This window comes from Scophthalmus maximus, chromosome 18 (genome assembly GCF_022379125.1).
Source record: "Scophthalmus maximus strain ysfricsl-2021 chromosome 18, ASM2237912v1, whole genome shotgun sequence".
Classification (NCBI taxonomy): Eukaryota; Metazoa; Chordata; class Actinopteri; order Pleuronectiformes; family Scophthalmidae; genus Scophthalmus; species Scophthalmus maximus.
In genome coordinates, this window is record NC_061532.1 from 9,876,762 (window position 1) to 9,900,287 (window position 23,526).

Sequence of the window (23,526 nt, forward strand, 5' to 3'; positions counted from 1 at the left end):
ATATATTGGTATCTTAAATTTTTTACTCCCCTTATATCGGTTTTGGCATCAGCCCCCAAAAATCTATAAATGTGGGGCTCTAATACACTTTTCATAGCTTCACTATAAACAACGAGTATACAGTGAGTGAGTTTTTTATTAGTCAGGCACATGTGGAATTTACACACCACAGTGTTGCCTAATCACCCAGTTCTTTTAATTACCTTAGAATAATAGATGGGTAATTTTATAAATGTAGCCCTTTGCAAAATTGTAAGGAAATTTAAGGAAATTACTTCATAAACTGTATAAAAATATATATATTTAGGTCCGCTGAGTAGTCTTGTGGAGTCCATGTGATTTCAGGACACTGGTGAGGTAACAGAAATGATGTGTCGCCTCTGGTCTCATTTACTGCACTCGCAAGGATGCAGCTCACCTAAACCGAAAACAATACGCTGATGCTTCAGATGTACCATGTGGCACATTAGTTACCTTTATTGATCCCTGTGGAGAAATTTGCGCCCAGTGTTTGACCCATCCTGCTGTAACTGTTTAGCAGCAGTGGTTAGCCACAGCACAGCCCAGAGACCACTGCAAGTTCTGAGGCCAGTATTAGGCCAAATGTAGCCTCACGAGAAACATAGAGTACCTAACAAAAAGAGAATCCCTGCAAATACAAGGAGAAACAAATCCCTTAGTATAACCGTTGTATACACCAGTCATAGTTTACAGATGGACTTCCTGATGTAGTTGTGCCGATATTGTTTGATCATGCAATGAGTGATTATTATTATTATTACTGACAGACTGAGTGCACTCACTTCCTGATTTTTTCTGTGTCATTATGTGAGTTATTATTTTCACCTATTTTTATCTCACTGCTCATGTTTTCTGCCCTATTGGACATTTTTGGAACAAATGTAACCGTGACCCCTATAGCGGCATTTGGCTTTTGTGAGGACAGCGTTATAATAACGTTAAAATAGAGTGCACGCCTCTGTCAAGGCCAAAAAATCCCACACGTCAGTCAAGCTCGCATAAAAATAAATGGAAAAAAGGAAGAAGTCTGATAATCTGCACCAAAGTGGACAAATTTATGGATCCCAACAAGATAAAAATGTCAGATTTTAAGGATGATGATCAAGGATCCATACATTATATCCTGATGAATGCCCCTATCTTGCAGTGTTAATGAAAATGATAAAAAAAAAATCCTGGATTCACTTATTTAACTAGATCTGCAACAAAATTGGCCCATGGCTCATCCCTCCGTTTGTTTGATCCAAATCAGTTTGGTAGTTTTTGCATAATCCTGCTGACGAATAAGCAAACACAACCTCCCTGACGGAGGTTTATAACTGGAATCATGTTTTATCTTTCACCTAATTCCCTTTAAAACCCTTCAATACACTTCTAGTATTTTTGCTGGGACCTTGCAAATAAGCCATTGGTCCCAGAATCACTCTAATATTTCTCCTCTCTTACAGTTTTACATAATATATTTGCCAAAGGGTTCGCAGCCATGCTGGTCTGCCATCTTGTACTGTTAATACCGTAGCTTTTTAATCAAGGAGACGATGTATGTTCCAATAATTTAAACACTGGTCTTTCAACTCAAATGCTGTATTACTATCTTGTGTCGCTCGGCCCAGAGGCCTACAGCGCACAGCCCTCCACTTCTCGAAGTTTCCCACCATTGACTTTCAAGGTCTTTAACTGTCGCTCTCCCATCCGATTTAACCTCCTATGCGTGACAGAGTAGCACCAGGCTCGGCGACATAGAGGCTGGCTTTCCATTATTCCCCAAGGCATAATGAGCCGATTTCCACTTGCTCGCGCTGGAAGTTTTCATTATACCGGCTAAAGTGCTTGTTTGTGAAATGGAGGTGCTCTTTACCATAATTGTACGCTGGTGGTGTTTACACGATGCAGCACAATAGCTGGTGTTTAAGTGTTAAGATCTGTTTACCTGTGTTTGTCAAAGTTATAATGTGTGAGCTTTCTCGTGTGTGTGTGTGTGTGTGTGTGTGTGTGTGTATCTGTGAGATAGAGAGTCTGTGAGATTCTTGTGCTTAGCATATTTGTAGCTTTGAATGTGCAGCACTGTACGGCAAGGTGCCGAGTAGATTGAGATTTTTCATTCAACCATTTATCTTTGCCTGCAATTGAGTATTGATCACTCACTCTTGCGATGCACACACACACACACACACACACACACATTTTATGAATTCACAGTTGTGCTATAGACACACAGAGCATGATTTCAGAGTTAATCATGCTTAAAAACTGCTAAGTTCTCTGAATATCTCATTTCCACATTTAACACATTGTATGGCGCTTTACTTTCTCAATTCTCAGATGGAGACAGTGAATTGTGAAAGAATGTTTTTACCTTTGTTAAGTACACACGTTTGTTTTTATGATTCTACCTGACAGCACTTTAAAAGTGTGGATACTGTGGGGAGAAAAAGTACAGGGGAAAAAATACAAAATGTACCAAAGCCCTCAGCAGATAGACATTGTCAGGAGCAATGATAAAAGCATTTTCATAGCAGCAGCTAGATCACTTGATAAAAAAAAACGTCACTTTGCTTACATCTATAGACATTTTTCCTTTCCGGTGGTCATCATAGATTATTTTCAAGCCACGGCCACAAGAGTATCAAAGCTGCCAGGTGTGGGGAACTGACCTTGCGAGCAGCCGACCAGTGAGTGAGCTCCCTGTTTTTGAATTGACGGGAATAAAAGGGTTGGACTGAATGACATCCCCATCAGGGAGACGCGCCACAAAACCGATGACTTCGCTTGCCTTTTTTTTTGTACAAATTGTACACTTGTACAAATTGCACCCTTGTACCACAATCATTAGCGGTCTATATTCTACCCATGGGAGCACTGTAGAGTAGAGTAGCTGCAGAAAGGGCCCTATTAGTCAAAGACGCACTCTAAATGCACTGTAGCAGTTGACTGGAAATGTTTGAGACTAAGTAGACTCCAAACCTTTGATTAGATGCACTGGTTTGACTGTTACTCCTGCTCCTCTTGTTTGTGCCTTTGCAGTTTTCTTGACAGGCTTGCATCTTGCTTGTGATCGATCTCCTTCACGGTGCATTATGACCCACAGTGCAGCAGAACCTGTTAAAAGTGCGATTTTTTTCACTCTAAAATGACTGCCGGTCCCCCCCCCGCCCCCCCGCCCCCCCCCCCCCCTCCCCCCCCCCCCCCCCCCCTCTCTCATTGCTCCTAATTATGTGCACACACTGTACATGCCATTTTATGAATTAATGTTAATGAGGCCACTGGCTGTATGTGTTAGGCAGACATAAACACAACTCATTAAGATCATTACCAGCTCACTCTGTAGAGAGGGACGGCGTGTCTGTTCCGCTATAACCTCTGTGTGATCCTAACCAGGCAAGGAGATGGAACATGTTGACAACCAGGATAGGCTGCACAGGTTTGTGTGTATGTATGTGTTTGGCATTAATGATAACTGATAACTTGCTTAACATTACATTGATAATTTTGCAGACTTTAACCATGTAAAACCCAAACCCCTTGTAGTGGTAACTTGTATGAATTAAAACAAAATAATTTTGATCATACACTACTGTAATGAATATGAATTCATACCTGGATACCTTATAGGAGTGTATATTATTTGCCAGTTTAGATTTGGCCCCATTGTCTTTCTTTCAGTCCACTTTGGTCCAGACTACATGCACACTACTATTTTTTGTTATTAAATGCATCACTGCTGCTACGTTTCCACCTGCTGTATATGCTGGACTTTTCGAGCCCCTAAAGCGGAGAAGTCTGAAAACGCTGCTCGCCCGTTTCAGTTTGCAAATTCCTGGGCAGCGTTGTTGTATGGATGGAAAAAAAAACAGAGGTATCTGGAAGCGAGGAAACAGTCACCCGCTTTCGCTCCTTGATTGTTTGTTATCAGTCACGGCTCGACAACCAACGGTGAAGGCAAACTGTTGTAAACACTTACCGTCAGTAACAGGTCCACCTCCTCATCGGTCCAAGGAGAGAAATATCTCACTTTTCACCATTGCTGTCCCTCATTTTTAGTATTTTCTGTAAGAAAGCAACCAACTGCAGAATAGACAATCTGCTTCTTGTTTGGACAGGGGTTAATGCTGATAACAGCTGTAACGCCTGTCTGGAAGGAGATCATTTTTGTTTTAACATGAAAATGTAGTGGTATGGATGTAGCCTGAAGTATCTCTGCAGCTATTTTGTCTGTTGTCAGAGGACGAGTCCTAATGACTTTATCGTTCCCCCTTTTCCACTTTCCAACTATCAGAGGGATTTCCATGTTGTTTGGTACACATATTCAAGCTCCACAGAGGATGCCTTTTAATTATTTTAGCAGAACGGACAATTCTTAAATTCTTCTTACATACATGCTCAAAAGTTGTAAATAGTGTTTACTTCTCCCAATCAAACAGTGGGTAGTAGAAGGCACAAACATATTATTATTATTATTATTACTATATAATATTATCTTAAGATTTATTCAATCACAATAAAAAAAATCTACCTGCTCAAAGAGTTACCTTAACAATATATATTTCACATATTTAACCAACTCTCTCGGGGAAGAAGCCAAATGTTTTTTTTAAAGAGTGCAGAGACCTAAATATATTAACATGAGAAATCAAGACCAAAAATGAGAGATCAAGCATGACTGACAAGATTTTAAACCAAGATGTAGACTTTCTTTCCCATCTTTCTCTCTGTTTCCTCTTAAGCGGCATCACAGGAAATAGGGGAGCAAAGATATAAGAGCCTGTGGCAGCAGTGGAACAGCTGAAGGGGGAGTTGGAGGCAGTTGGCCTCCTCCCAGCTGTGTAACATCACACGCTACCTAATGCCATTATACTTTACATACAGTTTATACATTCTTCCTTTTTGAAGAAAAACTAGAAATGTCTCTTCAGGATTCCTTTGAAATTAAACAAGCAAGAAATTAGATGAGATGAAGAACAAAGTGGGAGGGAGTGTTGCCTGCACTTAATTTGCAGAAAATTGGGATCCCAGAGAATACGTATTAGAAAGAAAATGGACTCTAGAGATTCTCAGTGATGAGGAAGGGGTATTAATTAATTTGAGAGAGGCGAGAAAAACTAGTGTATAGAGAGGTAAGGAAGGATATGATCGAGATAGCCAAAAGGACTAAGCACTGAAAATGAATGACAGAGAGAGGGGGAGTCAGAGAGAGAGAGAACACAAACAGTATTTCATCATGAAAGCCTTATTTCAATAAAGTTCTTCAAACGCGGGCATGTCCATCACAGTTCCAGCACACTTTCTTCTCACTCTCTCTGTTCTCCCTTTTGTGTCATTCTTCCTTGTCTGAAAATGGTATCCAAAATGGTGCAAGCATTGTCAATTACTATCCTCCCTTTTCTCCTCTCTTCTCCATTACTTTCTTCCTCCCATCTCTCGGCTCATCCTCCCACCACCAAGACTTCCTGCCAGTACACTTTTAATGTTCTCTCTTCTTTCTTCCCCCCCCCCCTGTCCTGGTTTTGAATTTTGGATCTGCCACCATGACTGCCACTATGGCCACATCTAACGGCACACATGCATGCTGAGAGCAGGAAGAGACACAAAGAGACAGACAGACACACTTCTGTTCTCAAGCTCAACATTTCCAGCAGCCATAATTACCTTATGTAAATAAGATCAACAAATAAACCATCTCATCCTGCTGGGCAGTAGAATTTAAGCTGCCAAACTCAGGAGCTCATTTAATGAGAAAAGAGGTGATGCAAGTGATATAACAGTTACACTATCACTCTCTGCGTGTGACAATCTCTGTCTTATTCCCCATATGCCTGAATCACGGAAGCAATTATGGTCTCTGATTCATTTAGCCATATTTTGTTATTTCGAGTGTCGGAGAAAGGATGAAGACTGAGCTCCAGCTGTCAGCGTCTTCCTGGAAACACGTATACAGGTAGAAGTAAGGCCAGGCTAGTTTGCCCTTCTCTGCCTTTTAAAATTACAGCCATTTTTGAGTATTGCCTCATTAGGGTCGCCACCTGCAGGCAGTTTGAAGCTCAACGCGATACGTAGTTAAATGAAAAGCATTTGAAATTAGAGGTGAAAAGATCAATGGACGAAGATGGAGTCTGTCAAGTCAGGGCCTGTTGTTGAACTCTAGGTGTTTTTCCATCTACTGTGACATGAATGTCCATTGAAGCTACTGGGTTTTCTGGCTTCTGAGTTTGCTTCTACATTAAACTACTTGTACATGCATGGTGGCATTTTCCTTGCTTATTTTTCCAGACTCTAGAATTCATCTTTGAAAGAGTAATACGTATCCTTGCTTACAGTTTGGGGTGTCTCGTTATGAGTTTTAATAGTTAAACAGATGTTTTGGTTTATTTAAAGGTGGTCTATTGGGAAGATGCTTTTTGGTCCTTTCAATACCAGGAGTGACCACTGGGACAAATTAGCAGCAAGCGGACAAAGGAGGAGACTGTAATGTCTGTCACATAAATGCCATATTTCTATCACGCTCACATTTGGTTTTCCATAATTTGAGGTCTGGCTGGTATGTTTTAATAACGTTATCCCGTGACCTCTTCTTCTGCAATGGTTTAATGACACCAGATGCAGTGTCACCAACTGTGACCTTAAAACTTTTCTCAGATCTTTGGATCAAGCCTATGTGACGTAGATGGAGTTCTATAGGTTCTTTTTAATCACTGAGTGTATATTTTAGTTAAAGTTTCCACTCTGCCTTTACGGAATCGTTTCCTCTCTAATGTCATGTATCCAATTTAATGACTCATGAGAGTGAGAAAATAACAAATAACTAACAGATATTTGATGACTTTTATTATTTGTGGCACTTAAAACCTATGCTTAAGCTGCATTCTTAAGGAAATGGATGTGGTTCATTTTTTTTATTTTATAAGTGTAGATACAAGGGCACTGGCACCACCAGCAGCACAATGCTATCAGGTGGAGGTGGGAAAAGTTTATTTCCCCCTTGGCAAAGGGGCAGGGATCTTCTAGTCCAGTTTTTATTTGCCTTTATTCAGTAGAGTGGGCGTAGCAGGATTTCCACATTTTGCTCTTAGCACTATATCCATGCAATATCCCTTTACTCTACGAGGCCATGAAATGAACAGTTCAGCAGCAGTTTGTGTGCTAACATGCCAATGATCCCCCTTTTCACAGGCTGACCCCAAGGAGCTGATTCGATTGGTCACACAGCACGTGTCTGCGTATTCGGGTTGGCCGGAGGAGCTGCAGAAGTTGATAAGTCAGCTTCATGTGTACAACGAGCGCCTCACCGACTTCACCCAGGCCCAGGTGCTGCAGGGGCTGGGCCGCGGTGTGGACATCCAGCGATTTAGCTCCGACTGCGACTACAAGAAGGAGACCATCCTTGGCCTCACAGAGTAAGCAGGGAACTATATGTCTAAACCTTACTGGACATATTTGCAGTTAGAAATAATAATTTCTACATTCTGTAGATATACTGTACTGTGTCTGTCCTCTGTTTGGTTTGAAAAAATTTCCATACCTCACATTTCTGCTGCTATGTAGTGAAATCTGATCATTATGTTCTTCCTTTCTTCTTGTGTTTTTTTTAGGACACTGGATGATGGCGTGTACAGAATCGCTCTGTCTCTTGCTAAGCGCTACAGTGTGCCTCTGTGGGAGGTCTACATGACTCACCTCGAGTTCCTCTTCACAGATAGCGGGTACGCACACTCACACACGCACACACAAACAAATGCAAACCCTATCGCATAAGCTCTCTCTCAGCATTTTCCCATCTTCATTTCACTCATCTGTTGTCAGTCCACATCACTTTTGTCATCACATTAGTTTGAAATATTTGAAGTACACCTAAAACGAATTTGTGTTTAGTTAAAAGATGTATGGCTAATGACGACTTATGAGTGAAATGAAAGACACATTAGTTTATATTATTACAAAACTCGCCTTGGTTAGAAGCAACTTAAGCTCCCCAGAGTAAATCAATCACTGTGTGTGTGTGTGTGTGTGTGTGTGTGTGTGTGTGTGTGTGTGTGTGTGTGTGTGTGTGTGTGTGTGTGTGTGTGTGTGTGTGTGTGTGTGTGTGTGTGTGTGTGTGTGTGTGTGTGTGTGTGTGTGTGTACGTGTGCGTGTGTACGTGTGCGTGTGTACGTGTGCGTGTGTACGTGTGCGTGTGCGTGCGTGCTCGTGTGTGTGCTCGTGTGTGTGCACTTGTGTGGTTTGATACACAAGCATGTGAATCTGTGATAAATATCCCCCTGTTGCATTCTGATATATGGAAATGGTGTGTGTTTGTGTGCGCGGCTTTCTACCAGATTCTAAAGATCATGACGAATGCGTGAAGAATATTGATACCATTATCTTGAATGAAAGCATCTGCAATATGCATATTGATTTAACACATGGATGGATGAAGTGACTGATATAAATAGAGCCGACAGTGGAAAAATGCCGACAGAAGCACAGGTGCAAGATGCAATTTAGGCTTTTATCGATCCCTGCAGGGAAACTGTGGCCACACTTGTGTATGTTAGTACATAACAAAGATCTGATGCCACTGTAAATATCTGCAGCACATTTAAAAATAAGTAGATCTGGTAATGATATGGTGAAAGGGTGACAAATGAAACGATATACAATATCTCAGGTGAAATGAATTGGGATGGCTGCTGAGCTTTAACTGACGAGTGTTAAAAACCAAACAGGATGGAGAGAAAGATCAGTAGGTATAGAAATCCCCCCAGAATGAGTGTGTGCAGGGAGGGATGAGCAGCTAGATGGAGGAAAAGTAGATGGATGATAAAGCAAGTGTCCCTGAGACACCCCTGTTATCAGAGAATAAACGCTTTAGAGGAATCAATGCACTGCTAAACACCGCCAACGTCAGCTAGCTGTTCTCTGTGCGTGGATGTACTCTACGCCGGAGTCCTTTAGGGACATGAATTTCAGCCAGTTATAAAGACATTTTAATGATGGCTATTAAACCATTTGAAAAAGACTTGTCCAACACAGACAGCAGCAGACGTTCTCTCAGAAGTAACCTTTCAATGCACTTGTAGCATATTGGTTTTTTTTTTAAGCTTTTCATGTTTGACTCTTTCAACCAAACCATACATTATAATTTTTGTTTATTCAGTCTGGTTTAACCTGTTCCAAACTCAAATGACACGTGGGCAGGAAATCAGCTTGGCGTCGCCTTTTTTTGCCAACTGAACATGTCATACTTCTCTATTGCAAGAGGAAATACTGGCAATATTTCCGCCTAAATATCACAATTATACGCAGCTTTTAGCTTTTTTTTAGCAATTTGTGCTATGGTAGCTCTTCTGCGGTATCAAACAAGAAGGGCTATCCTTTGTTCCCCACCCACATCGATGAGTCTTGGTCGCCCATGACGGTGTCGCCGGTCCATGGTTATCTTTCTTTAGACCACTTTTGGTAGGTTCTAACCACAGCAGACAGGAAACACCCAACAAGATCTGCAGTTTTCGAGATGCTCCGACCCAGTCGTCTTGCCCTCACAACTTGGCCCTTGTCAAAGTTTCTCCGATCCTTACACGTCCAACACTTCAACTTTGAGGACTAAATATTCACATGTATCCTAATATATCCCCCCCACCGACAGGTGCCATTGTAACGAGATAATCTATTTCATTCCGTTCGCCTGTCAGTGGTCGTAATGTTGTTGCGTTCAGAAAGGATTGAATCATTAGGAAGTGATTTCTACAAATGAGACTTTTCATTGGCATACGCACGCGGATGGTGACCTGTTATGAGCTGTCTAGCTGTCACCCGAGTGAAAATACATGCCATTGTATTCATCACGCCGTTCCAGACATACTGCATTTAATTGTCTCGAATATTTGTCTCAAATAAAGGTACTGCAAGTGACGCATCTTGCTGTGTGTTCGTTTGAGTGTGCTTAGTATGCTAATGAGCTTCCCTGACTAGAACAAAAAGGGACATTTGTAGCATTAGTTGGAAAGTGGCTCGTGCTGCTTCAACACACAGGTTGGCTACAGTTCATTATCACATTGAACCAGCAGCCCCAGCAGCATGGTTCTGCTGTTTAGGGATTATTGATGTGCTATTCACAGAAACTCTGCGAGGTTTGGGGCCCAAGCATGACGATGACCTTGAGCATGACTGTTAGCTTGCCTTTTGGAGTCATTTGGGGGGGGGGGGGGACTAATATAATTGCATAACCCTTGGTTGTATAATGGTTTAAGTTGTACAAAAAACAACATTTGGACTCTCACTGAGTGAACTTTACATCATCACAGTTAAAACTGGATCAACAATATGCATTATTGAGTAAACCTCGACGGGTCCCATTTGTTGGTGTTCAATGCAGTGATGCAGTCGCTACCAGAACTATCTTAGCGTAGTTAATCCTTTTTTGTTATCACAGTTGATCTGATCCTCCACAAAATACATATAGCAGAAACACTGAGCATTATTACATGTTTTACAGTCCGTCACTTAACTATTTGTGGTTCACTCTCACTGCTCTCAGTTACATGGTTTCTTGAGCAGACACTTATTTTCAGCAAAAAAATTGCCAAATACTGTATTTGCCTCAGGGGTTTGTGGAGACTGAAAATTGGGCTATAAGGAGCCATCATTTGGGCCTGCGATTATTCATATTTTTATTTTATGTACTGTACGTCGTGGGGTTGAAAAGTGTGACAGGCAAAAGAAGGCCTCACAATGAAAAAGTGAATCAGCTGTGTGCGCTTTTCCTCTTAAAAAGAACATTTGCATGTGAAATGGTCGTTCACTAATATCTACAGTACAAACCCACTCTTACACCCCCTGGACTGTAATTTGTAAACAAATTAGCAGCACAGATCATAAAAGAAAAAAGAAAAATTACAGCTTGCATTCATTAAAATAACAGTGATGTGCTGAATAATCATCACTGCTCTGCCAAAGCTCCCCTTGAGTTTAATTCTGGCTGTCTGATTACCATGGTAATTAAATAGGCCTCAGCATTTAAGAATATTAGGAGCCTGTTTTTACTATTTATGTTAAGATTTGATGGAAGAGACAACAAACAGAATATGGTAATGTAAGACGGGCACGAAGGGAGAGATGAGAAAGGAGATGAACAGCGTAGAGGATGAGGAATGCTCACCCGGATTAAATTGGTTCCTTACTCCGTCTTAAAAACAAGAAAAGACTGTAACGAGAGGCTCCTGATATCAGAGCCACACAATCACAGCCGAAACAGAGTGGGAAGCTGTGCGGTCTACGGAGGGAAATACCACCAAGTGAGCAGCAGTAGCAAAGCAAGCGTGCAGCAGACTGGTAATAAAAATATCAGGGACAACGATGCTTACCAAAAGATGTGGAAAGCCGTGAAGACAGAAAAAGAGGAGGTGCTCTCAACCTGAGCAAAGAGAGGGTCTAAACATCTTTTGTCAGTGGATAGAGAAGCAAGACTGAGACGATGACAGTCTGCGCTACTGTGACACACTCAGCCACAGCAGAACTGACATGAACACCGGGCACAAACGGCTGCTCGAAGTCTGTGTTCACACCCGTGTGCACGTGCGAAGGAAATAACCTCATAACCCTCCTCAAACTGTCCCGCACCATCGTTCTCTTGCCTTCTCAGTCCCTCTGGAGCTGATGTGATAAAAAAGTGAAACACCAGACCTCGCCTGGGGTCCCAGGCTTTCCTGTTTGTTTGTGCACTTAGGACAAAGACAGAATGGAAAGTGACTGCGGGAGTCTTTACTGGGAGTTCGTTGTCTCGTGGACTCAAGTCTTATTGGAGCCCCCGTTGTGGGGGTGATTAATGTTATTTACATTATCGAGCTCATTGTCAGCGTCTATATTTTTTTCATTACGAAAGCCTCCCAGCCAGCTCTGATGGAGTGCCCAGGGGAAACGCTGTCCTCTTTGATGTCGTCCCACTCTGACAGATAAACAGACTAGCACACTCACACCACCGTACTCGCAGTCAGCCACAGATTGCTCCGAGCACCTCTGTGACTGCCAACAACCAGCCTCACTTCGCCTTTCCTCTTAATTCTCGGTTTCTTTCCTTGTTAAATTTCTTTTCCCTCGTTTGGCTTCTTTTTCACGTGTCCTCCCATTCTTCAGGCCACCTGCTGCTGTTGAGCTTGGGTTCTTTGGCAAAACATGTATTTTAAATTTTTTTTGAAAAGCAAAGCAGTGCACAGGCAGTGTGCGACTTGAACAAAATTGCTGAATAGGTTTCCCCTCTACGAACTCAGCATTTCATCCTCTTCTTCACTGCCTTATATTCTTACTCTCTATATTTTTTCTCTCTGTGTCTCTCTGTCGTTTTTCACAATCTGTCCCAATTTGACATTTTTAATATCAGAGTTCTTCAGTGTATTCTCCGTGGTAATCTATGAAATCCTCATCATTTTTTTGGAGGGACTGTATCTTTGGTGATAAGCCTGCAATTTGCTGTGCTGTTTTTGCACAGCAGTTGTCATATAGTACTTTGCAACCAAATAGTCCCCAGTGCTGGTTGCCTTCTTCCTTTGATTGTTGATGAAATTTAGTTTTTTTATTTTTGTCAGTGTTGCCGTTTTGTCTTATCTTTTTCAGGCATGGTGGCAATTTTCTTCTTATGTGAACAACTTAGATCTTCATATGTTTTTATCAAACGAACCGCTGTTTTTGATGCCACACTGCCAAAGTGTTTCATACCCGGTAAACCAATGGATATTTTCTACAGAGAGGAAATATCTCACTCCGCAGGTGTTTACAGCAGCAAATGTAAAAAACAAATTGTTTAAAGCTTTGAGCATGGGATAGACTGGATTATTATTGTATAAATTGGGATAAAAACTTTCCAGACTAATACTTTTCTTCTGACATTGCCAAATACAGTAAATTACAGAAACTTATAGGATTTTGTCCTTTCTTTCTGTCTTACTTTCTCCTCCAGTCTTTCAACCAAGGATATTGAATCCCGGAGCGACTCCCTTCGTCTGTTTGACACTTTGAAGATTAATCCTCAGGCCTTCTACAGCCACATGACCAAGTACGTTCTACCGACTGTGGAGGGAACTGACCTGGGCCGCTTGCTCTACTATTACACCCTGCTGAATGCTGCAGGCTGTGAGCCTCACGTCACGACCACCATCAAGCCAGACTCCCATGTCAAACTGCTCAAGAAGCTTCGAGCTGTCGCCAATGGTGAGATGAAGACTTTTTTTTCTCTCTGTCATTGTGATGCAGACGGTGCAGCTGCTGCATAACTAGAGGGCTGGTTAACAGGAAGGACAAAATGTGACAATGATTCTCCCTGAATCTGTGGAGTTTTACTATAAATTCTGATTCAGTCAGTTTTGAGTAGTATGAATGAAAACAACAACTAGTCAATCAAATATGGAAATTATTGTTGCTTTAAAAGTGTGAAATCTCTTAAGTTCATTAAGCAAGAAAAAAACATTCATTCAAAAAAAGGAATTAACGTGGTTGTGGTGAGCAAGAACACGGCTTAGATATACAAAATTGGGTTTAACACTATTTCTAATGGAACACTCATTGGTGGGAAATCAGCCTCAAGACTGAAACGTCAAGAAATCAAGTCCACCATTAATGGAATTGAATATAATCCCCCTTGACATGATTGATGACTCAGAGACAAATACTGACATTCCCTCTGGCCGGTCGTAACCTCTGAGCCAGATTGTCATGTAGAGTCTGAACCCCCCCCCCACAACAGTTGAGAATGCTTAATTCTATGGCATATTTCTTCTGCAAGATTAAACAGGCAAAAATCTTACTTTTTCTGTAAGTGACATGAAATATTCCCAATGAAATAGACACATAACAGTCTAACTGTTCACATTTGCCTATAAACGACAAGAAAACAAATTCACCTCTGCATTGTCAATATACCTGACACACAAGGTTCATGAAACGGCAGCAGCGTCACAGTAAGATACTGTTTCCACTCTTGAGTGGAGTGAGGCTGCTCCCTCTCCAAGGACATCATGTCCAGGTTGCAGCGTGTCACCGCTTCAGTACCTCAGCTAGAGCGCTTAAACTTTGCCGTGTGCAGGTGTAGGTGGTGTCACCTCTCGGGGAAGTTCAATAAAGGTCAGCCGGGTGTCAGCTGTGTTTTCACGCCTCACTTCTTCCTGCTGCTCCAGATAACATCACAGCTTTAACTGGTGACACATGTCTCTGTTAAACACCCATACACCTTGGAGTCATCCACATTATGAGGCATTTTTACACAACCCCCCCCCCCCCCCCCTTACTCTGCCACTGCTACATTTCAGGTTCTTGCATTGGTTTTTTAGCCAAACTTTTTCAATGCTGTGTGTCTCTCTTACTACAGCCTCACTTCAATCCAAGCTAAGCTATAAATAGAAATTAGCATTAACACATATTTGTAGGCATGTACTTCACGAAATGGATTAATACTCATGTACTGGCACATAGACTGACTGAAAACTAAAGCTATCTTTCTTCATCACTCTGTATCACACACACACACACACACACACACACACACACACACACACACACACACACAGACAGACACGCACACGCAACCATTGAACATTCACTCTCCTGCAGCGAAACTGACAGTCTGTTGTTGTGTCACTAGGGCCACAAACTTTCTACTGACTCCATCCAACTTTGTGACACACACACACGCACACACTTATTACTTATTTTCAGTCCTGGACATACACATGTATACTAACCCACACAGACCCACTTCAGACGCATTCAGACAGATGGTGTGTGACCAGTATTCATCACAATTTCAGACACAGTACTGTCTGAGTAGTGCTCTCCTGAGGAAGAGATGCTGCTAGGGTATGGAAGAGAGAGGAGTGGGTGGGGTAGAGGAGGGACAGAGAGAGAGAGAGAGAGCATGTGTAAGTGCATGTAAGACTTATCTGCAGTTTAAGTGTCCGTCTGGGCCTGTCTGAAAGTATTGTGAGTGTGCATGTGTAAGTGCATGTGCGCACGTGTGTGTGTGTGTGTGTGTGTGTGAGGGATTTCAAGCCGCGTTGTCAGAGCCCTCCCCACAGGCAGACCAGTGTTAAATATTTAACACCCAGACAGGCTGTGGTCTTGCCACAGTTATGTGCCTGTCTGATAGCACTGGAGCATGCCACCAGCTCTCTCTCTCTTTCTCACACACACACACACACACACACACACACACACACGGTGTGGAGATATGATGCACATAGACAGCTCCTGAAGCAAATGCTACACCTTTGCATGCAAACACAGCAAGACATCAGCACTTTCACACGTAGGTCACACGCTGACCTTGTTGTGCACTTCAACCTCTCACTGTCCTCTGCTTATGTCTCTTCTGTCATGTTGTATTTCTGTCATGTAATGGAATATTGAACATCTTGTACATTTTATATCCTTGTAATTATCCTGGAATGCTGCATGGTTTGCATAGCATATGTAAAAATAAGAATATAGTATGTACTGTATACAGAGTAGAAAGTGCTTTCAAATAGGCCTCTCTTCCAAAGTGCTACTGTTCTATTCTGCCTGTGCAAGTAATGTGCTAACTGTATGCGCAAATGCCTGAAAACACATTTTGTGTTTTTTATGTACATGTCATGTCTCTGCATTGTAAACAGTAGCAGTACATTGAATTGTATTATGTACCATGGTAAAGAATTTGTTTTTCATATATTCCGCAGTACAAAGCTAAACATTAAATCTGGCCTCATATTAAACTGCTGCCATCTTATCACTTCGCTGAGTTTTTTGAACATGTATATTGCTTTTAATATATGTACTGTATCAACACTTTAATGGTGCAATCGCAACAACCAGGGCAAAGTGCTGTAGAAGGTGATGTGTACAAGGATGATGAGTTATCCTCCAAGTGTACCTGTTATTTTTTGTATGTGCAGCAAGGTATTAGCACAGAGGGAGAAAAGGAAAACTCATTTTCTAGATGTATGTACTGATTTTGGCTTTAGCATTAAAAACATAGCGTACACTTATCAGTATACTTTTAATGCATTTTAAACATCTGTGTCTCTCACAGGCTTAGACTACCGCAAGCTGACGGACGAATCCTTGGATCCACTGGTCACTCTGCAGTACGTTCTGACCAGTCAGAACGTACTGTCCATCTCCAAACTTGCCAGTCGGTTGCCTGTGCCGGGTGGCCGAGGGGACACAGTCTCTCCCAGTGCAGTCCACGCGGTTTGGCTGCAGAAGCTGTTTTGGAAAGGAGACCCCCAGCTGCTGAAGAGGTCCCCACAGAGTGACCAAGACTACCTGCATGCATATGACACCTGCGCCAAATACCTGGACAGGCTGGTCCCGGCTGACGTTGTTCACCTCCTGGATGGTATCACCTTCTCACCTGATGCAGCCAAAAACGTGAGTCTTGACTGGGACAGAAAACAGTATTGATTTTCTCTGAATTACTCAATGTATATGTTTTTATGCAAATTACTGAATGCAAGACAGAAAATAAAACATTATAGCATGGCACAGTACAATGTGACCGGGGCTATCGTCTCTCACGTACTGGTTGGGGTTGGGCAGACAGACAGTTTGTAATCGCCGCACAGAAGGTAGTTGGCAACCATCCGCACAGGCTTCATGTTGTGTAACAGGAAGGATTGTGGGGATTTTCTTCACCGCACTCTACTTTTTATTGTCTGATAGGTCGTCTTTTTTACGCATCCGGCTAAATATCTGGACCATTAAAACCCCTTTCCGAAGTTTAAATATATTGTTCTGTTCACATCCACACTCATAACATTTTAGAATTAAATTCAATGTATTAAATAATAGAATTGCATAAGAAATATCAGCCACATAAATACAGCACTCTCCTGCAGAGCACTTAAAGTGCATCAGCGGTCCTTAGTTGCCCACTGTTTTGTTTTTTTTTGTATGGTTTTCATACTGGCACCCGGCCACCCCACTTCTTCAGACTCTTCCTTTTCTTAAGTCCCATCTCTTTGCATGCGACTCCCAGAGAGCTAATTGATCCCTTCTCTCTTTCAGAGCCAATTCAACGCCAACTCCCAGCAGACATTGTTTTCCACTGTGCTTTTTAACATGCCGATTACCTCTCAGGATCCCACTGTCTGTTCACGCTCCTTCTCTTCCCTTTGTTCGAGCCCTCTTGAACCCCTTCAAATAGAATACCATGACCCTTCTCATTGTTCAGCATGCATCTGACCTTTTGGACCCCCATTACCCCCCATGATGGATTAATCCATTTCTTCCGAGGCCAAGGGGCCAGATGGATGGCAGGGACTTATCTTACCTCATACTGGGCATATTTTTTAAGCAAAATGGAGGGTGTTGGCATTTTACCCCCCCTGAAGTATTGATCTTAGATAGCCTCTTCAATGGAGAAATCCTCTATTCCTTAACCTCCAGCTTGTTTTGTCCAAGGCTTTGGCTGAGGTTGGTTGTAAATGCCTATATCTAGTTCCATAGGGAAAGACCCAGAAAGACACAAACAACATACAGCCACACACAAATGCAAGAAAGTGTAAAGATTGGTTAAGGTTAAGGTCATGAAACTCAATTTGAGATATCTTCCTGTCCCGGCAGAGAAAAGAACTGTCGGGGTCTGTGTCAAAATATCTAGCAAATGCTAAAAAAAAGTGTACGCCACATTTATCTGTGCGAGTGTGTGGCTGAGGCCGCTGGAAGTGTGAAGTTGGGTGTTTTTTAAGTGTCTTCTCGGGTTGAATGTATGTGTGGGGCTTGTCAGGGCCTGTGTGCTTCCATGCAAGAGGGTAAAACCTCCTAGAGCCAAAGGCCTTCTCTTCCCCCCATGAATGGTTAACCTGCTCTCACCGGATATAATCAATTACACCAACCAGGCCGGCAGCTTTGATCTCCCCCTTTCTCAAACAGACACACACACACACACTAAAGTTCCTGATGGTGTTTTGGTGCCGATAGACTGGGTTCTGCCTGTCTCTCTCTTTGACATGTTAAGTGTGAAATTAAGGCTCATAACCTGTGCGCCTTCTCTCCCTCTCCTTGTTCAATTTGACCCTGTTTCCATCCCCAATTTGCTTACTTATCCTTTTTTTTCCCCTCCTCCCCCTCCTCTGCTACCCCTTATACTGCATCCGTCCATCCTATTCCGTCTCCAGCTGAGCATCCAGGCGAGGTTGGAGGTGATAAAGCGAGCCACCAAAGCCCTGCGCCAGCTGGCCGAGAGGAGCCGGAAGAGAGGAGGAGATGGCGGCGGGGAGCAGGAAGGGATGGACTCAGCAGGGGTGACTTTTGATGAAGCTCTTGCTCACCTGCAGCAATCAGAGGCCCACCTGGACACTCTGAGCCATGCCTTCATCCTATCATTCAGAGACAGCCAGCAGGTAAATCTCCCCGCGCTTAAAAAATCTTACAGGCATTTCATTTTTTTCAAGAGCTAGAAGTCCTCTATCTGTTCCCCAGAGAGTTCCCATTGTTTCAATAGACACCCAGGTTATTTGCTGCAGGTAGTCATGGTTGTGCTCTAGCATACACTGATGATGAATGGCCAATTTAAATCTGGTGGTTGTGTGTTGAAAAACAGAAATTGCAATAAAGATTATGCAAAAAAGAAAAAAGGAAGCACTCCTTGCTGAAGTGGCAAGAACAGTGCTTCCTCCCCCCAGAGAACTTCCCGAAATAGACCTTGTTTAATTGGCTTGATGAACTTGATAATATATTGTTCTTAAATGAATCCACAGATAATATCAGATATTATAGTAAGTTGTTATTACTAAAAGGGCAGATTTCTTACACTATGCAAATCCCTCACATTATGATGTAACATAAGGTAATGCACTGAATCAACTGAGCACGAATAAGCATCACCAGCAAGAAGAACATGGTTATTTTTAGTGTCTTTGCTCTTTGTGTAACAGGTTAAATTGACCAAACAGCCATTCCCCCAAAACTCAACTTAACAGCCATTGTGATGATCACACAACTTTGATCACTCTTGCATCCCGTTCCCCTGCGTCTTAATTGGGTCACCTTTAGTTTGACGTACAGGTGATGTCTGTGTATATCTGTGTGTGTGTGTGTGTGTGTGTTTGTGTGTTTGTGTATGTGTGTGTATTTGTGCACGTTTTGCGTATTTACGGGGATGTTCTGCTCGACTAAGCTCTTCCCAGCCTCACTGGGACCATTCAAGGGTATATTAATGTAAATCTATGGGCTGCTGTTTCAAATGAGCCCTGTCGTATGGCTGTATATACGGTACATACACCATGCTGCATCTCATTAAGCAAAGTCACACAGACAGACCGTCACCTCCTCGTAACTGTGTGTGTGTGTGTGTGTGTGTGTGTGTGTGTGTGTGTGTGTGTGTGTGTGTGTGTGTGTGTGTGTGTGTGTGTGTGTGTGTGTGTGTGTGTGTGTGTGTGTGTGTGTGTGTGTGTGTGTGTGTGTGTGTGTGTGTGTGTGTGTGTGTGTGTGTGTGTGTGTGTGCGCATTCATGTCTCTTCCCATTCGTGTGTGCAAAGATGTAAGCAGAGATGGGAGAGGGGACATTAGGATTTGACAAGCCATGAGTTGCTATGTGACCACGAGATACCCTTGAAAAGTGGTCAGTACAGTGACAGCCCCGCTGTGCAAGTTAATGCCTAATAATGTTTAGCTCCTGTTTTATCTGTGTTTAAACGCATATACCCATGATAATAGAGAGGAAGATACAAGCATTACAAGGCAGAGCTGTAGGCTGTGAAGTCACAGGTCCACACTCACACACACAAACACACACACACACACACACACACACACACACTGCAATTTCTACAATAAAGCTTGCCTTCTACTGATGCCGGAAGCAATTGTATCCTTGGAGATAGATGAAAAGGATATAAGAACCAGAAAAGGGCCGATAGGATGTATCACGGTTCCGGAAATGTGTCATTGTCCAGTACCCGCACAGAATAGTGGCAAGAAAGTCAAGTAAACTAATCAAATTAAGTGAAACAACACATTTTTGAAGATTGTCCAAGTCCGATGCGCTGAGAAACAGCAGGAACATTTTCAGAACCCTCTGTGTCGACTGGGTAGAGCATGCAAGAGGCAGGACATGACGATACATCCACTTCGGAAAGCAGTGTTTTGTTTACAGTCAACAACGTGTCCAGTCTTTACCCAGAGATTCCCCTACTGTCTGATGTCACTGAGCCTTTTTCCGGAAAATTTACTAAGGGGCTGAAAGGAAATCTTCCAGAAAATGTTCCCAGCAGCATTTGCGGAATTTAGCTTTCTCACATACAGCAACTCTGGTAAATTTTAAGAAAATCATCCAGACTTCAGTGCATGTCTGAGCAAATTTCCTTTTTCCCGTCAACTTCCTCTGGCTCCACCTGGGGCTCCCAGGCCAGCTCTGGAGATCTGACCTTCTGTTGGATGTCCTGGGCCTGCGACACAGTTTTGCCTCCTTGCTATTAAATTCCACAAAACTTGTGACCATATGTGAGGATTTAGTCAATGATATTGACAAATTCAGAGCTTAGTGTTGTAGCTCCTGTATACTCTTGCTCAGACTCAACAGGGAATCAACAAGAACACTGTCCAAGCACCAGTCACAGAATACTTTAGGTTCAAAGATCATTACCCTTGTTGAGATCCTCAGATTGATTTTCTACAAGTCTGCCATCCTGCAACAACCAAGACACCAAATTGATGCACGACGCAGAAACATCTGTCGTCGCTCCTTGTCCTTCCCCTGGTAAACGACGGAACTGTGCAATGCTTATATTATTGTGCATCTTGCTTTTGGGAAACAGATCACAACCCCAGGTTTTCACTTCTGTGACTCCAGTACCTGCAGACTTTTTTCACCATTGATACTTGTCAATATACCGTGGACTTGCCCAGTTTTTAAAATCCTAAATCTCAATCTCTTGAGAAACTCCACTGGTGTCAACAAGCATCATCTTGGGTCATGACAAGCACCCGCCACCTTCAAACCGCAACTCTTTGAAGCTGAGATAGAGGTTTTAGAGAAGAATATATTCTGACTCCATGTCCAGTTTTGCAAAGAAAACAAAGAGAGAAGCACGACGAGAATTTTAGAGTGATTTTAATAAAATGGGTTAATACCTGTAGAAGTACTTCATTCACTAAACGTTGTACTACCTACAATTCACTGTAGCTCTTTGTTCTATTTCCTCAGGTCCTGGCAATAAAGGTTTTGGCAGTCTTTTGACAAATATTGTGTGTGAGCCCTATCACACACCAGAGCTCACTCGTTTTGTCTCTCTATTCCAGGAACAGCTCCGGGGTTACAGTCAACTTTATGATTTGTCCCGGTCCGAGAGGTCTAAAGTACACGAGCTGGCTGTCACCATGGCAACTGATGGGCAGCCTCTGGAGCGCATTAGAAAGCTTCTGTGCGTTGCTGTCAGGCCCCTTGACCTCTCTGTCAAAAAGGTGCTTCATGATGCAGTAGCGAGAGTCGTGGCGGCACTCAGGTATGATCTCTCCCTCTCTCTCTGTTTTTCAGCATGTGTCCACAACATACTCCAGACAAATCGCAAACCGCAAACCCAGAAGGGTGATCACCAAGTCAAGTCCTGTCTATACAGATGTGCACATAATTTTCCCACTGAGAAAATTTTATTTTTCAAGGACAACCAAACAAAAAACAACCAAGTACCATACTCAGCAACTAAGCCTCGCTGTAGACTTTGTCACATTTTGGAAAATACACTTCTTCGGCTTAGTTAGTAGTTTGAAACCACTCTCTACTGTGTCTTAACTATGAAGCTGGAGCCAGGACTTTATTAGTTTATCTTAAGCATAAACACTGGAAGCAGGGGGAAACAGCTACTCTAACTCTGTCCACACACTTCTAAAGCTCAATAATTAACTTGGTAACAAGTTAATCCATACACACAACACGGCCTTAAAGTCAGTGAATCGGAGCGTCAGTTGCATTCAGTGAGTAAGCTCACCACAATATCCTTTATAGCTGGCCCTCGGCACACAGAGCAAAGCAGGAGCAACAGTCTGACAGGCTGTAAACTTCACAAAAAGGGTCTTAAAACTCTTTGTGATGGCTGTGCTGAGAGGTGATGGAGGGCAGCACAATGCAGGGCACCGCGACTTGTTTCTGTTGACTGCTCTTATGTTATGAACTCCGACGTCTGTGCTGTCAACAGCCCGGCAGGAGTGACACTGCGCCGTCTGGTAGAATTTCATATATTCATATATTTTAAGCGACATGCAAACTTTTACTTTGTCTAGCTCTAAAGCCTGGGTTTCTGGGTAAAATCTGGTACTCATGTACAGGAGTATGGTATATAGCGAGCAAAAACAAACTACATGAATAATTTATTTCTCATTTGTGTTGATAATGTGTAATGAAGGAAAAACATCAGTAATGATGTTGAGTATTTATAACAGTGCAAAATGAAAGTGAAAAATCTGAACCAACGAAACCACGAGCACCCGGACAATTAATTTACTGAAGATGACCCACACATTTGCTGCTGCAGGAGTCAACAGCTTTAAATTCTATACATGCCTCTGCAACTAGTGTTTACTTTTGTGGCTATCACTGTTGTTTTCACAGGGTGTTAAATCATAAATGATGTTGCACACTGGTAGACTCCCTGTAAGCCATGAGTTGTTCAGAGCTCGTTTTTAATAATAACGGCATTGAAAAACCTAGACTGTTTGTTTACCCTGTGCCACCATGGATACCAAGCATAACAAAGGTTGGTACATTTAATTCACCTTCATAGCTTGTTTTACTCTTTTACATTCACTGCACCTTGTAAGACAAAATGATCATCATTGTGCACTAATTTAATACCAATATGGTCAGATTTGGGCGCAAACATGGATGTAAACTAGTCGGGTTAAAAGAAGTATCTGAATCCAAATCAAAAGCAGCCTCATCGATGTTTATTCTAAAATTTTGAAGGCCCCCGGAAACACCACCTACTACCTTATCTGAGTTCGTCTGAAAATCTGAAAATATAATGTGCTGTGTATTGGTCCACTATTGGCTCAGCATGTCGGTCGGAAAAACACTGTCAAAACAAAGTGTTGAATGGAATCTACAGTAGCTGCCTGTGGGAGTTGGACTCACAGCATTTTATCGGTGCCTTCCTGCTCCCTGCCTTCAAAAGGGAGGGAGAGATGATTCACCCCATAACATGTTCGCAGAGCTGCCAGGTTTAAGGGACGGGGAAAATGTTGTCATCAAAAAAAACACACGATATTTTGATTGTTTTTAAGAAACAGAAAACAATAAATGTTTGCAAGTCGTTTCAAATTAAATGGAAGGTGGTGCTGGTACTGTAGGTGGCACCTGCATTCACACACACACACACACACACACACACACCAGAAAATGCTTTTGCGTGTGCACAAACACTCACACAGACGTTGTTGAATAGACATGTCGGCACCGATCACTGATGGGCACGCAAGCGCACGCTCACTTTCTCGCACGAACACGCTCTTCCCGTTTCTCAGATTTATTATCTACTTATAATTAATGCAGCCCGATACAGCTGTTCGCCT

At 42.5% G+C, this 23,526-nt stretch overlaps 1 protein-coding gene across 1 annotated transcript in view; it reads left to right on the plus strand.

Moving 5' to 3' along the window:
• nbas (NBAS subunit of NRZ tethering complex) overlaps positions 1-23,526 on the plus strand; it is a 129,819-nt gene that overhangs the window by 72,488 nt on the left and 33,805 nt on the right. The window contains exons 42-47 of the mRNA XM_035617330.2: positions 7,189-7,412; positions 7,608-7,718; positions 12,947-13,197; positions 16,049-16,389; positions 18,138-18,362; positions 21,262-21,464. Of these exons, the coding sequence (XP_035473223.2) occupies positions 7,189-7,412; positions 7,608-7,718; positions 12,947-13,197; positions 16,049-16,389; positions 18,138-18,362; positions 21,262-21,464 (1,355 nt within the window). The remainder of the gene's footprint in view (positions 1-7,188; positions 7,413-7,607; positions 7,719-12,946; positions 13,198-16,048; positions 16,390-18,137; positions 18,363-21,261; positions 21,465-23,526) is intronic.